This window comes from Melanerpes formicivorus, unplaced genomic scaffold (genome assembly GCF_026170545.1).
Source record: "Melanerpes formicivorus ecotype bairdi unplaced genomic scaffold, bMelFor1.0.p_v2 SCAF_7, whole genome shotgun sequence".
NCBI lineage: Eukaryota > Metazoa > Chordata > Aves > Piciformes > Picidae > Melanerpes > Melanerpes formicivorus.
In genome coordinates, this window is record NW_027142359.1 from 3,370,632 (window position 1) to 3,387,156 (window position 16,525).

Here is a 16,525-nt window from a genome sequence, read left to right on the forward strand (position 1 = left end):
CCCTCAGATATTTATAAACATTGATTAAATCCCCCATCAGTCTTCTCTTTTCCAGACTAAAGAGCCCCAGGGCTCTCAGCCTCTCCTCATCAGGCAGTGCTCCAGTCCCCTAATCATCCTTGCAGCCCTCCACTGGACCCTCTCCAGCAGATCCCTGTCCCTCTCGAACTGGGGAGCCCAGAACTGTACACAGTACTCAAGATGAGGTCTCACCAGGGCAGAGCAGAGGGGATCTGCTGATTTCAGCTACTGCTCCCAGCTTTACCCCAGTTAATCTGTGAAAAAATTAATGGTAAATTTTAAAGTCACTAGACCAAACAGGACTTGAAGCCTTGTGTTAAGAATTTTACTGAGTTCCAATACTTTCTAAGGAACCAATTTTTACATTAAGGACATTTCCCTATTCACCTATTCGGCAACAGGCCACTATACACCAATGAAATGTTGTCTTCTCCACTGTGAGACTAAAGGCTGTCCTGTGCCTAGAAGAGCTCCCAACTTGGAGGAACAGACCATACATATAACCAAATATTTTCTTCAAAGACAGGAAAAAAAACCCCAACAAACAAACCATGAACCATATAGGAAAATGAATAGCTTGTAAAATATTTTATAAGCCATTTTCTTCATTGATGGGGAAAAAACACCAACAGGAAAAATGAAATTCTTTCCAGTCATTCTGAGCCACTGATTTTTCCCATTTCCTCCCTGTTTTGCAGACATCACTGCTGAAGAGATAAGTGCCTGCGTTGGCCTGTCACTTGGCCTTACTGCTGGGGAGGGTGAACTGAATTTGCAAGCATCGCTGACAGCCTCTGACTGTGCAAAGAAAGGATTTCTGCAAACTGGTATGGTAGCAGGGCAAATGGCTCTTAAAGTACCTTGTGGACTTCTTTTCACAGAAATCACAGAGACGTTCAAGTTGGAAAAGACCCTCAGGATCACCAAGTCCAATCAAGAATCCTACTCTACAAGGTTCACCCCTAAACCAGATCCCCAAGCACCACATCCAAACCACCTTTAAACACATCCAGGGTTGGGGACTCCACCACCTCCCTGGGCAGCACATTCCAATCCCTGACCACTCTTGCTGGGAAAAAAATTTTCCTAATGTCCAGTCTAAACTTCCCCAGTCACAGCTTGAGGCCATTCCCTCTTGTTCTATCACTAATTACCTGTGAGAGGAGACCAGCACCAGCCTCTCCACAACCTCCTTTCAGGTAGTTGTAGAGAGCCATGAGTTCTCCCTTTAGCCTCCTTGTCCAAGTGGTCACTTGGACACAGAGTTCCAAGTAGGGTCATGGAAAGGTATGAAGAAGGAAGCTCTGGTGCCATTCCAGCCATGCCTCAGGCTCCGTTGTGGGTCCAAGTCTCCAGGAACAGATTGCTCTTGAAAGAGCAGCAATCAAGGTAGCAACACCTGGATAAGAAACACATGTAAATAGAGGCAGTGGGGTGGCTGGAAGGCTGCAGTCCCTCCAGCCACAACACACTGGGCATGGATGACAATGGCAACAGGGTCACTATTAAAGAAGTCAAAACTAGGAAGCCCCAGACTTGTAAACCACTTAACCAGCTCACAGATTGTGTGATCTGCTGTCCAGATTCTAACTGGAAATCAAGGCTGGAGCCATGCAGGCTCTTCAGGTCTTAGCAGCCCAGAGAATTTGGGATGCTCTACTCAGCAGCAAGCACTGAGTCCTGTTTAGAAGGGCTTGTAGTGACAGGATGAGGGGCAGTGGTTTGAAACTGGAGCAGTGAGATTTATATTGGCTCAGGAATAGTGTGACCAACAGGAGCAGGGAAGTCGTTCTCCCCCTGTATTCAGAACTGGTCAGGCCACACCTTGAGTACTGTGTCAAATTCTGGGCCACTCCATTCAAGAAAGATGTTGAGATGCTGGAATGTGTCCAGAGAAGGGCAACAAAGCTGGGTGAGGGATATGGAGCACAGCCCTGTGAGAAGAGGCTGAAGGAGCTGGGGGTGTTTAGCCTAGAGAAGAGGAGGCTCAGGGGAGACCTTATTGCTGTCTACAACTACCTGAAGGGAGATTGTAGACAGGTGGAGGTTGGCGTCTTCTCCCAGGCAGCCAGTGGCAGAACAAGAGGACACAGTCTCAAGCGGTACAGGGGGAGGTTTAGGCTTGATCTTAGAAAGAAGTTCTTCACATAAAGAGAGACTGCCCATTGGAATGGGCTGCCCAGGGAGGTGGTGGGGTCAGCATCCCTGAAGGTGTTTAAGAAAAGCCTGGATGAGGCACTTAGTGCCATGGTCTGGTTGATTAGATAGGGCTGGGTGATTGGTTGGACTTGATGCATCATCTTGGAGGTCTCTTCCAAGCTGGCTAATTCTGCGATGCGGCAGGGCTCTCCCCACGAGCAGGGGATGCCAAGCTCCCCTGGATTTCAGGAGACATCCTCAGTGCTGCTCACTGCCAGGCCCTTCCACCACAGAGCTCACCTCCACCGAGCAGCGCCTGGTGCTGGTGTGGGAGTGGTAAGTAAATAACAGAGGTGTGATTGCGCTTTTCAGATGAGCAGAGCCACAGTGCCGTCGTGGAAGATATTATTCCCCGGATTAGAGGTGGAGATACTACTTACAGTGGAGGGCTCTTAACCAGCTGGGATGGCAATCTGTATCGTCACTGGGGAAGGTCATTAAAATATAATCCTGCTGTTATTGATTTTGAGGTAAGGCTTCTCTGCAGCTGAAGAAACTCTGCCTCTGTAAGGAATGAAAGTGTAGTCGAGCAGATCATTTCGTATTTTGATTGTGATCCCATCACAGAACAAGATTAAATGTAATGGGCCACTGGGCTGGGAACCTCTGAGTCATTTCACAATGGGGAGTACATCTCCCACTGACTGCATCCACAGGGAGACAGACAAGGAGCTTAATGCTGGATTAGTGCTGAGTTAAGTTTTTGATGTGTCCCCAAACAGCTTCCCCATGAATGGCTCTCCATAGTTGCATTCATCCCTATTATTCTCCTCGATGCTCTCCGCTCTCCTGTATCAGCAGGGGACTCACAAAGGGCTGGGGAAAGAGTGGTGCCTCCCCAGCAAAGGCTCTGTACAGCCCCTCCCTCCCCCCCCTCCACCTTCCCATCCCCACTGCTTTTGACCTGCCTCAGAGATGCAGCGGCTATGCCTAACCTCTGCAGACCATGGTGGCTATGTACAGCTGTAGTGCTTCCAGGAGTTTTTAGAGCAGGGGGCTTCTGGCTGCTGTGTCAGATGGGTCCTTCCTGTCTTTCCTCCATGCTCCAGAAAGAGGGTCTGTGGTCATAAAAATCAGCCAGGCTCTACTCCTCCCTTTTGTTTTATCATAAAATGGGACGCTCACTGAAGCATCCTGCAGGGTTTCAGAGATGGGGAGGAGATGGGTGCAAGTGGAGGGGATGAAGAGACAAGAGCAGCCCTACAAACCAATAACCCAGGGTCAGAGGTCACAGAGATGTAAGGAGCTGGGCACACCTCCTCAGCAATGAGCAGAGTGCCCTGAGATGCTATGATTGATGGTATGCTCCAGGAGGGCAGCTGTGGGGTGTGGGGAAAAGACTGTGGTCACAGCAGGGACATGCTGCTGCTTCCATGTCTCTCATCACCATTTGAAAGCAGACCCACTCCTGGCTCTGGGAGAGGGTAGAAGGGAAAATGGAATCAGGAATTATCTGTGTTATTGGCAGGGCAAGAGAGACTTTTGGGGCATTGCCCAGCAGCAGAAAGCCCTGATAATGTCAGAAGCACTTTCAGCTCCTGCTGCAGGTTATTGACTTCTCTGAGCAAGTTCCCATCAATCCTGGGCAGAACTCACTGCTGTTTTCCAGTAAGCCATGAGCTGACCTCTCTGCTCTACAGCTCAGCAGTCGCTGTGCAACTATAGCTGCCGATAAGCTCTTGTGTCCACTTCTGCAGCTCTTATCTGCAGCTCCCTCTCCTTTGGTAAACAGCCTTGCGCAAATTTGCCCAAGGGCTCTTCCCAAAACATGGCTGAGCCTCCCCATGCCGTGCTCTCAGCCTGCCTTGTGCAATGAGATGATTCCCAGCTCTTCTCCAGAACTGGTCTCTGCTGACTCCCAGCAAAGGCACATGGATGGGCAGATGCAAAGGTGTGTCCTTGGACCAACCCTGAGCTTTCAGCTTTAACATCTCATTAACAGTCAGCTGGCCAAGCTGTAATTCTAGTTGCCCAGACTGGGCTATTTTCACTGAATGGTATATGGAAAATGGATCTTGCTACTGGAAATACCATCAGCATTTTATAGTCTTGAAGCTGGAGATGACTCAGCATTACTTCACTCTATCAAAAGGTAAAATTCTCCATGCTCATACAGGTCCGGAGCCCTCAGTATAGGAAGGACATGAACCTGATGGAGCAGGTCCAGAGGAGGGCCATGAAAATGATCAGGGGGTTGAAGCACCTCTGCTATGAGGACAGGCTGAGGGAGCTGGGGGGTGTTCAGCCTGGAAGAAGCTCTGAGGAGACCTAATAGCAGCCTGCCAGTACCAGAAGACAGCCTACAGGAAGGATGGAGAGAGACTGTTTGCAAAGGCCAGCAGTGACAGGACAAGGGACAATGGCTTTAAGCTGTAGAAGAGCAGATTTAGATTGGATGTTAGGAAGAAGTTCTTTACTATGAGGGTGGTGGAACACTGGAACAGGTTGCCCAGGGAGGTGGTTGAGGTTCCTTCCCTGGAGATATTCAAGGTGAGGCTTGATGAAGCCCTGGGCAGCCTGATCTGGTTGGGGATGTCCCTGCCGACTGCAGAGTGATCGTACTGGATGACCTCTGGAGGTCCCTTTAAGCCCAGACCATCCCATGATTCTACGATTGATTCTGTGATTTAATGGATGGTTCATAGTCTGGTCACCATTTGTGGGAGGGTGGCACTGTTTTAATGACACTCACTGCCCAAAGCTCTTAGCAAAACCCAATTTGGTTTCAAAAGGCAAAAAGTAAGAATCTCTGAGACTGTGACAGCACTAGGAAATCAGTCCAAAAAAAAAGATAAAAATGGGCTTACCCAGGTGTTTTAATGCATCATTTAGATCCAGACAGAAACTCCAAAGCATGTGCAGAAAAGCCCGTGTGATGAGGAAGGTTTTGGCCGGGTGGTTTCTCCCTGTGGCCCATCAGCCCTGGCAGTTCATTTGCATGATGAGCATGGAGCTGTCAAGGAAGATTAATGATTTTCCCCACACACACACTTTCCTGAGCCCCAAGTTTATCCAGCAGCGTCACAGCTCTCTGAATGTGGCATGGTAGCACCCCAGTTGCTGCCCAGCTGAAATTGTCTCCCTGCTATTCATCTCCATTCTGCACAGCTGCAGCCCATCCATGAAATCATCCTCAGAAGCAACCTTGGCAGTGCAGAAGCCAAGCGGCAGAACCTGAAACAGGCCTTGGAGGATTACTTGTTGGAGTTCGACTCCTGCCGCTGCAGGCCATGCCAGAACAAGGGTGAACCCATGCTGGTGGGGAACACATGCTTCTGCCAGTGCCAGCCAGGCCACAGAGGTCCTGCCTGCCAGCAGACTGAACGCCGAGGTAGGACCCCAGCAGACCCCAGCAGCAGAGAGGGTGAAAGGCAGCACAGAATCACGGAATGGCAAGGGTTGGAAGGGACCTCTGCAGATCGTCCACTCCAACCCCCTGCCAGAGCAGGTTCACCTAGAGCAGGCTGCACAGGATGGTGTCCAGGTGGGTTGTGAATGATTCCAGAGATGGGGACTCCACTGCCTCTGCCTCCACCAGGCAGAGCTCCAAGCCTTCAGCTGTGTGTGCTTGTAACTAGGGTCTCACCACCAGAGAACCAAAGTTGTGGTGAGATAGGGAGTTAGAGCAGAGCTGAGGAGATGGTTTATGAAGCTGAACTCAAAAGCATTGCTTCAGTGACTGCACAGTGGGTTTCTTTAAAAATTTCAGGTCCTTTGAGTTGCCTCCAAATCCATGGAATCTGCATTAGATGTGGAACTTGGAAAGCTCAGGACCTGGCCCAAAAGCAGCCCAATGAACTGGTCAAGCCCTGTGCTCCCTGCTTTTTGCAGTAACAGGGACAGACACACTTTCAGCTCATGGGTAATTTTTAGTTTTCATCCCCTAGTTCCACAACTCATTGAAGACCAAACCCATTCTTTTATTTTTTTAAAGCACCATGTTTCAGGAGAAGGGAAACCCAGCTTTCCACCCAGCCCTGAGTCAGAGCACAGACATCCATTTGTGCTGTCTGGATTAATGAAGTGCCCAAGCCAGGCATGAAGGCCAGTTGAGTAAATAAAACCCGACAGTAAATGACAGCCATCAAGCACTCCCATCACTCAGGAGCACTGCCATAATCCATAGTATTGAACACTCCTGACAACTCAGTCTGTACTGTAATGAAAGAGCCTTGAAATCATCAAAGGGACAGGCAGACTTTTCAAGCCACCCCTATGAAGCCAGGGGACTTTTGCCCCTCTGCCTTGGGTTAGTGCAGGGGGAGCTGCCCTTTGGGAAAAGAAAACCAAGCTGCAGCCTCTCAAATGAGCAGAGAAGAAAAAAAAAACACAAAACCCAGTTGTTTAGGTCTGAAGAATGTGATGCTGCTTCATCTCCTCTGACTTCAAAACAGCCACCCATGTGCTGGGCATGGCTGGGATAGCCCAGGGAGTCCTGCTCACAAGAGAGCTGAAATCACAAACTACTGGTGGCATTGGAATGTGCTGCCCAGGGAGGTGGTGGAGTCTCCATCACTGCAGGTGTTTAAGAAGAGACTGGATGAAGCACTTGGTGCCATGGTTTAGTTGATTAGATGGTGTTGGGTGATAGGTTGGACTTTATGATCTCAAAAGTCTTTTCTAACCTGGTTAATTCTGTATTCTGTATTCAGCTCCATGTTCATCCCTTGATCCCACCAGAAGTATGTGTCACAGGTTGGGATGCTGCACTTCACTCAGAGAAGCAGAAACTTGTTCATTGGTAGAAACCAGTGATTTAACAAAGTTTGATAGTAAATGTGGCAGTGGTTTTACAAGATTTGATGGCATTTTGATAATTGGAGGACAGGGGAAGACACAACAGTCAGGGAGATCCTCCCATTGAGTCATGAGTTTCAGGAAGGATCCCTTTGCCTTCTAAACTCCTCCCTAGAGGGGATTCAGGTGCAGCTGGATCCAAACTTAGCCCCAGCCTTGCTCAGTGGTTTATGTCTAAAGGCTGAGAGACCTAGGTCTTTCTAGTCTGGAGAAGAGAAGACTGACAGGGTATTTAATCAATGTTTATAAATATCTCAGGGCTGGGAGTCAAGAGGGAGGGGACAGGCTCTGCTCACTTGCACCCTGTGCAATAGGATAAGGGGCAATGGGTATAAACTACAGCACAGGAGGTTGCACCTCAGCATGAGGAGGAACTTCTTCACTGTGAGGGTCCCACAGCACTGGAACAGGCTGCCCAGAGAGGTTGTGGAATCTCCTCTGGAGACTTTCCAGACATATCTGGCTGGGTTCCTGTGTGACCTGTGCTAGATTCTATGGTCCTGCTCTGGCAGGGGCATTGGACTGGATGATCTTTGGAGGTCCCTTCCAACCCCTAACATCCTGTGAGCCTGTGCTCCTGTGACTGTATGTGCAACCAATCCTTTCTATCACTTAGCTAAGATTTCCAAGTTTCAGCACACATATTCTTGATTCACTTACTGAGTACCTAATGTGGCAAGGATTCTATCAACCTCCTGCAGTAACCTTGAGAGGCATCGTTACTTAACCACAGAATCATGATTGGTGCAGTTGGACACAATGATCTCCACATGTCCCTTCCAACCCCTACCATTCTATGATTCTATGATTGAGGTTAGAAAAGACCTTTCAGATCATCAAGTCTCACTGGGAGATCTGTGGTGTGCAGCCCACTGTCATGCTGGAGAGCTCAACAGGCCTTGGGCTGCCCTCCACTAATGGAGTAAGATGACTGATTTCTAGCCATACTTGCATACCAACTCCAGATGTTAGTTTCTGCCAAATTTGGCTTGAGTTTGACAGTGACCAGCACTGTGGCTAGGCTGGCACAAGGCTCACATTAGTCCTTGCCTGTTGGGTTGTTATCTGTCTTGTCTGAATCCATTTTCTCCCTCTCTGGAGATACTCAGGACCCACCTGGATGTGTTCCTATGTGACCTGCCCTAGATGATCCTTCTCTGGCAGGGGAGCTGGACTGGATGATCTCTTGAGGTCCCTTCCAGCCCTTAATATTCTGTGATTCTGTGATTTTGAGCAGGATCCAGTGGTCACAACCAGACGCATCCAGTGCCACCACCACTGGTGGCTATCACTTGGGCAGGGCTGTGGGGAAACACAGCTCACATTGAGAAGAGAGCATCCTATCCCATATGTAGCACATCAGACCCAAAACTTCTTTTTTCCTCTTTTTGTTTCCAGGTGGTGAGACAAATGGGCGCTGGAGCTGCTGGTCACCATGGAGTCCCTGCCAGTCAGGCACGGCACGGCGCAGCCGACAGTGCAACAACCCAGCCCCACGGGGAGGTGGGGAGCCATGCACGGGGAGGGACCTGCAGAGCAAAGCCTGCTGAGCACCCCCAGACTGCTGAACACCCCCAGACTGCTGAACACCCCCAGACAGCATTACTTCCCACAGCTCTGTGCTTGAGTGGTTTGGACTCAGTGCTGGGCTATAAATGTTCTGAGCACAATCCTGCAACAGAACTACGCTGGGGAGAAATAATTGAGAAGTCTTGCCCTTGGCAAACACATGGGGGTCACAGAATGGTGGGGCTTGGAAGGGACCTGTGGGGATCACCTAGTCCAACTGCCCTGCTGGAGCAGGTAACACACTGGATTTGCTGTATTGACCCCAACTCCAGACCCACTGCTCCAGCTGATTCCAGGCACACCTGGCTGCCCCCTCACCCTCAAACCATGAGACACAATGGGAGCCCCACCAGTGTGCAGTGGCATGGCTGTGGTAGAGAATCCACAGGGGTGGCTTTGTTCCTGGGTGACTGTGGAGCTATAAGAGGCCAGGAAATAAATTTACTGAAGGTGTTTACACAAGTGACCTTGTCTCAAATAAATTTTTATATTTGCCTTTGGAAAACACATTAGAAGCTCATGATCTCTGCACTTTTATGCAGTTGGTATTGACATAGGCACCATGAAACTTTTATAAGTTGGGACTGTCAGGTTATTGGCCAGAGCTGCAAAAAAAGCCAACTGTATCCTGAGCTGCATCACAAGAAGCATGGCCAGCAGGTCAAGGGAGGTTATTCTGCTCCTCTGCTCTGCTTTTGTGAGACTCCACCTGGAGTACTGAGTCCAGATCGGGAACCCCCAACACATAACAGACATTAATCTATTGGAGAGGGTCCAGAGGAGGGCCACAAAGATGGCCAGAGGGCTGGAGAACCTCTCCTAAGAGGACAGGCTGAGGAAATTTGGTCTGTTTAGCCTGGAGAAGTGAAGACTCCAGGCAGATCTCATAGTGGCCTTCTGGCACCTGAAGAGGGCTACAAGAAGGCTGCAGAAGGACTGTTTCCAAAGGCCTGCAGTGATAGGATGAGGGGCAATGGCTTGAAGCTAGAGGAGATTTAGATTGGATGTTGGGAATGAGTTCTGCAGCACAAGGGTGGTGAGACACTGAAACAGGTCGCCCAGAGATGTGGTGGATGCTTCATCCCTGGAAGTGTTTAAGGCCAGGCTGGACAAGGCTTTGAGCAACCTGCTCTAGAGGATTGGCAGTGGGGTTGGAACTAGAAAATCTTTAAGGCCCCTTCCAACAGAAGCCATTCTACTATTCTATGAATCACAGAATCAACCAGGTTGGAAAATACCTCAGAGATCATCATGTCCAACCTATTACTTATCACCCAATACCTCATAATAACTAAACCATGGCTCTAAGTGCCACATCCAAGCCTTTTTTGAACACCTCCAGTGATGGTGACTGCACTATCTCCCTGAGCAGCACATTCCAGTGGCCAATTACTCATTCTGTGAAGAACTTTCTCCTCATCTCAAGCCTGGCACAGCTTGAGACTGTGTCCTATTGTTCTGCCACTGGGTGCCTGGGAGAAGAGACCAACCCCACCTGTCTACAGCCTCCTTTCAGGAAGTTGTAGAGTTGCAGCAAAGCCACATGTTGTTCTGCGTGGGAGGATGCTTAAGCTAAAAGATGCTGAAGCATCATTGCAAGATTTGAACCCAAACTGAGCAGAATCTGAACACTGACTAAATTAAATAATGAAGAGAGAGGCTGAAAGGCAACCATTTGGCAACTCCTCTTTAAGATCGGTGATAAATCGACTGCTAGCACGCAGGCATTTTATCTCCCAGGCACCCAGAGCTGCAGAAGATGTTAACAGGCTGCTTGATTTAAGGGGCTTTTTGGAATGCAAGCTGTAAATCTCAGCAGAAGAATACACAGAGAGCATTGAACTGCATCCAGAGACCGCGATGAGAGCCTGCGGCTCCTTCTACTTAATGAACTGCCACCAAAACCTGGGCTGGATGGAAGGCATTTGGCACTTCATTTTCCTGAGAGAAGAGGAAAAACCCAAACCAACCAACAACCCCCCAAAAAAGGAATGATGCTTTATAAAAAGCAGCAAAACCACAGGACAGCAATGTGCCCTTGTGGCCAAGAAGGCAAATGGGATCCTGGGGTGCACTAAGAGGAGTGTGTCCAGCAGATCCATGGAGGTTGTCCTTCCCCTCTACTCTGCCCTGGTGAAACCTCATCTGGAATATTGCATCCAGTTTTGGGCTCTCCAATTCAAGAGGGACAGGGATCTGCTGGAGAGAGTCCAACTCTATGAGGATATAACTCTATGAGGATTTAACTCTATGAGCTATGAGGATGATGGACTGGAGTACCGCCTTGTGAGGAGAGGCTGAGACCTGGGGCTGTTTAGTCTGGAGAGGAGAAGACTGAGAGGGGATTTAATAAATGTTTATCAATATCTGAGGGCTGGGTGTCAAGAAGGAAGGGACAGGCTCTGCTCAGTTGCACCCTGTGCAATAGGATAAGGGGCAAGGGATGCAAACTACAGCACAGGAGGTTCCACCTCAACCTGAGGAGGAACTTCTTCACTGTGAGGGTCCCAGAGCACTGGAACAGGCTACCCAGTGAGGTTGTGGAGTCTCCTTCTCTGGAGACTCTCAAGACCCATCTGGATGTGTTCCTGTGTGACCTGTGCTATATTCTATGGTCTTGCTCTGGCAGGGGGTTGGACTGGATGATCTTTGGAGGTCCCTTCCAACCCCTGACATCCTGTAATCCCGTGAAAACCTCAGAGCACAAAGGAGCAGTTCTGTCTACATTGGAATGGAAAGAGGGAGCAGAAAGGACTCGGGGTTTAGTGAAAGAAATTGCTCAGCTGTAGCTCTGCTTCTTGGAAACAGTTGTTTGGGTTTTTATCCGCCAGCGTGGCAGTGGTGATTTAGAGCCTCACACTTAGCTGATGTAAATCAGTGTCACTCTTTTGCTGCAGCTGATTTATGCTACCTGAAGATCTGCTCCCATATTTTCTTTTGTGCACATGTTTGCCAAAGGACAATTTGTTTCACTGCTTCTCCTAAAATGAAACCACAGGAAAAAAAAACCCAAGTACCTCACATTGCCTCAAACACCAAGATGTAACTATTCTGTGAAAACCTCTGAGTGGCAAAGCTGTGGCCTTTTGGCCATGCTTTCGTTTTCCAGGTAAAGGTAGCATTTGACCAGAGATGAATTTGCTCCCAAGGGCTTGAATCTGATGTCTTCTACATTGGGAAAACACAGCAGCATGAAGCAGCCAAATACTGATAGGATTTAGACACCCCAAAGCAATGTGAAATGTAGGCTCAAAAGAAGTTTCCCTTCAATGGCTTTATCAATAGTATAAGGTGTTGGGCTGGCACGTTATGGAACCCTAGAATCATTTAGGCTGGAAAAGACCTCCAGGGTCATTGAGTCCAACTATTAACACTACCAAGCTTGCCACTAACCCATGTTCCATGTTCCACATCTACACATCTTTTAAATACCACAAGGAATGATGATTCAACCACTGCCCTGGGCAGCCTGTTCCAGGACTTGACAATCCTCTCAGGGAAGAAATTATTCCTCATATTCAATCTAAACCTCCCCTGGCTCAACTTGAGGCTGTTTCCTCCTGTCCTGTCACTTGCCACCAGGGAGAAGAGACCAACATCTACCTGGCTCCAACTGAAAGCTCCTGGCCTACAGAGAGCCATAAGGTCTTCCCTGAGCCTGCTTTTTTTTTAGCTGAAAATGAGCCAGCAGTGTGCCCAAGTGGCCAAGAAGGCCAATGGCATCCTGGCCTGGATCAGAAATAGTGTGGCCAGCAGGAGCAGGGAGGTCATTCTCCCCCTGTATGCTGCACTGGTTAGGCCACACCTTGAGTCTTGTGTCCAGTTCTGGGCCCCTCAGTTTAGGAAAGATGTTGACTTGCTGGAAGGTGTCCAGAGAAGAGCAAAAAAGCTGGGGAGGGGTCTGGAGCACAGCCCTGTGAGGAGAGGCTGAGGGAGCTGGGGTTGTTTAGCCTGGAGAAGAGGAGACTCAGGGGTGACCTTATCACTCTCTACAACTACCTGAAGGGAGGTTGTAGACAGAGAGAGGTTGGTCTCTTCTCCCAGCAGCCAGCACCAGAACAAGAGGACACAGTCTCAGGCTGCACCAGGGGAGGTTTAGGCTGGATATTAGGAAGAAGTTCTTCACAGAAAGAGTTATTGGCCATTGGAATGTGCTGCCCAGGGAGGTGGTGGAGTCACCATCATTGGAGGTGCTCAGGAGGAGACTTGACGGGGTGCTTGGTGCCATGGGTTAGTTGTTTAGGTGGGTTGGATTGGTTGATAGGTTGGACATGATGATCTTGAAGGTCTCTTCCAACCTGGACTATTCTATTCTATTCTATTCTATTCTATTCTATTCTATTCTATTCTACTCTACTCTACTCTACTCTACTCTACTCTAACTTTATGCTATTCTTTTTTCTCTAGGATGAACAATCCCAGTTCCCTCAGCAGCTCCTTACAGGACTTGTGCTCTACTTGCTCTACACTCTTCCTATTATGTAGAAACAGGAGACAGTGCTCTGCTAGTTTGGCAGTTCTTAACCACACTGACTGCTTAAGACTCTGCACGTAAAGGAGTCTGAAGTCACCTTAGTTAGAAAGGAAAGCTGCTTATATGATCAGAAGGGAGAAACGAATGATCAGAAAGACCCAATGCCTTGGAAGGTGGGGAGGGGCAGAGCCTGTGGGAAAGCAACCTGCATCCTCAGCTTTTAAAGCCATTCCTAGGAGGACAGATCACAGGCTGGAGAAAGACACACACAGACACACAAAGAACAAAACCAAGTGATTAAAGAAACTGCACCTGAAATACCACCATGAAGTATACAGAAGCAAGAGCAAAACAGCTGGGATTTGCCTGCAGTTGCTCACTCTCCACTTTGAACATGGCAGTGTTGGAGTACAGGGGTGAAAGTGAGGATACATGTGGGGAATAGAATAGAATAGAATAGACCAGACCAGATCAGACCAGACCAGGTTGGAAAAGACCTTTGAGACCACTGAGTCCAACCTATCACCCAACACTAAGCACCATGGCACCAAATGCCCCATCCAGTCTTCCAGTGATGGAAGTTCCCTGTTCACCTTGCAACCCAAGGTGAAGAACTACAAACCCAAGGCTTTCCTTTGAATGCCAAAGGCAGCTTGGTAGCAGTCCCTCTAATTCCACTCCAGCCTCCTGCTGCATATCAAGTGCTCAGGCATCTGCATGGCTTAAACTTGGGAGCAGTGAAGCTGATGTCAAAAGACATGAAGAAGCTTCCAGGAAGGTCTGGAAGAAAGGGGAGAGGAGGGAAAAAAGAAAATTATGAGCAATTACACATTGCCAGTGTCAGTCAAAGATGCTCATAGAGTGCTTGTGCTGAAGTGGCCAGCATGAGACTTGTGCTAGATGAGATAAACAGCGAAAAATGGATGTTTTTGTACTCAAACTAAATGCTTAGAGGGTACAATCAAGCACTACACTTCCACCCTGACTTTAATGAATGGCTTTTCCCCCCCTCTTGCACACTGACATACATCTGATACAGTTATTTATCCTATATATTTCTGGTGGCACATTTCCCAGGAGGCCTTGTTTATCTCCCTCACAAGTAGGTGATGGATGTATGGTGCTTTGGATAAATGGTATCACAATCAGGTACTTCTATGGACATAGGCAAACTGGGTTATTAACAAAGGAAGGGCAGAGAGGAACCAAGTAGGCAAAAGAAAAAGAGCCAATGATTAATGACAACACACCTGAGGTTGCAAGGTGCAGACTCCAGATAAACCACCCTAGCAGAAGAGTAGATAAGGGCAGTGCTAGAGACAGAGCTGTTCCTACCTCGGGGTCAATGTCACATTGACTAGCCCCATGCCTGTATCCCTCCAAGCCTGCAATTTTAGAGGAGGCAAAAATCCCTCAGCAGGAAGAGCTCAAAAATTACTGCCTGCCTTTCCACACAGAGACAAAACATTTAAGTTTACCCTGCCCTCCCCCCCCTAAAAAACCAAAACCCAACCAATCTTTGAAACAAAAGAAATGTCAGACTCTGGAGAGTTTGGGGAGGGACTGGCATATGTTGTGCTGTTCAAAAATTGCCCAGGACAGCAGGGGGCTTGGTGAGCACCACAAATCAGTAGAAGAAATATGTGTTCATAATGATAATAATTACTGCTTCATCTCTAGCTTTGTGGATTTGCAGAAGCTGGAGGGATGGTGTGTGTGTGTCTGTTCAAATAAGATATGAAAGGAAAACAAATTGGCAGGCAAAAATTGATCCTGAAATCTGATAGGTTCTTTTGGTTGCTCACTGAGCTCTTGAGCCACCAAGGCAGAAGTAGAAGCTGGAAATCTGGTGGCTGGTAGCCCCTTTGCATGGACTCACTGGGTTGCTTGCAACAAAATCTCTCCATCTGGGAGAATCACAGAATTGTCAGGGTTGGGAGGGACCTCAAGGATCAGCCAGTTCCAACCCCCCTGCCATGGGCAGGGACACCTCACACTACAGCAGGTTGCTCACAGCCACATCCAGCCTGGCCTGAAAAACCTCCAGGGATGAGGCTTCCACCACTTCCTTGGGCAACCTGTGCCAGTGTCTCACCACCCTCGTGGGGAAGAACTTCTTCCTAACATCCAATCTGAATCTGCCCATTTCTAGGTTTCTTCCTTTCCCCCGAGTCTTATCACTACTGCCACCCTCAAAAGTCCCTCCCCAGCTTTCTTGTAGACCCCTTCAGATACTGGAAGACCACAATGATGTCTCTTTGGCGCCTTCTCTTCTCCAGACTGAACAGCCACAACTCCCTCAGTCTGTCCAGGAGCTCCAGCCCTGTGATCATCCTTGTGGCCCTTCTCTGGACACCTTCCATCACCTCCAGATCCTTCCTGCAATAGGGGCTCCAGAGCTGGACACAGTACTCCAGGTGGGGTTTCACCAGAGCAGAATAAAGGGGGAGAATCACCTCCCTCGACCTGCTGGCCACACTTCTCTTGACACAGCCCAGGATCTGGTTGGCTTTCTGGGCTGCAAGTGCACACTGGTGGCTCATGTTGAGCTTCTCATCCCCCAGCATCCCCAGGTCCTTTTCTTCAGGGCTACTCTCAAGCCAATCACTGCCCAGCCTATATCAGTGCCTGGGATTGCCCCGACCCAGATGCAGGACCCTGCACTTGCTCTTATTGAACTTCATGAGGTTGGCTTGTGCCCACCTCTCCAGCCTGTCAAGGTCCCTCTGGATGGCCTCCCTTCCCTCCAGCGTGTCTGCTGCACCACACAGCTTGGTGTCATCAGCAAACTTGCTGAGGCTGCTCTCAATGCCACTGTTCGTGTCACCCACAAAGAAGTTAAACAAGACTGGTCCCAGTACTGATCCCTGAGTACTTGGGTAGGAACAGCTACACACATCTGGTGGTCCTTTACCTGTTTTCTTAAAGGAAAATTTTAAATGTGACATTTTCCTCCTTGAGGAGTTCTAACCCAAGGAAAAGCCCAACAGCTGTAGGCGTAGCTGGACCCTAGAAAAGGAATGGCTCTGCTGTGCTGGAACCACTCAATCACTCTGATAGGGCACTTTCAGCAAGCCAGAGCTTTTGACTTCAATCTGGCATCAGGTGCATCAGGATTGCAGAGCTGAGGATTTCTTTGGTTTAAGAAAAAAAATAAACAAACAAGGCAAAAAATAAAATTCTGCTCAATGTCTATCACTGTCTGAGGGTGGGTGGCAAGTGGAGGGGGCCAAGCTCCTTTGGGTGGTGCACAGTGATAAGACATGGAACAATGGATAAAAACTTGAACATAGAAGGTTTCACCTCAACATGAGGAGAAACTTCTTTACAGTGAGGGTGACAGAGCCCTGGAGCAGGCTGCCCAGAGGGGTTGTGGAGTCTCCTTCTCTGGACACATTCAAAATCCCACCTGGATGCATTCCTGTGCAGACTACTTTAGGTGATCCTGCTCTGGCAGGGGGGGTT

At 48.8% G+C, this 16,525-nt stretch overlaps 2 protein-coding genes across 2 annotated transcripts in view; one reads left to right on the forward strand and one right to left on the reverse strand.

Annotated features, from left to right (window-relative positions):
* C8A (complement C8 alpha chain) overlaps positions 1-8,656 on the forward strand; it is a 28,008-nt gene extending 19,352 nt beyond the window's left edge. Inside the window, exons 8-11 of the mRNA XM_068140683.1 lie at positions 720-848; positions 2,533-2,690; positions 5,329-5,551; positions 8,416-8,656. Of these exons, the coding sequence (XP_067996784.1) occupies positions 720-848; positions 2,533-2,690; positions 5,329-5,551; positions 8,416-8,567 (662 nt within the window). The 3' untranslated portion in view covers positions 8,568-8,656. The remainder of the gene's footprint in view (positions 1-719; positions 849-2,532; positions 2,691-5,328; positions 5,552-8,415) is intronic.
* C8B (complement C8 beta chain) overlaps positions 1-16,525 on the reverse strand; it is an 82,452-nt gene that overhangs the window by 33,009 nt on the left and 32,918 nt on the right. The gene's annotated exons all lie outside the window — the stretch shown is intronic.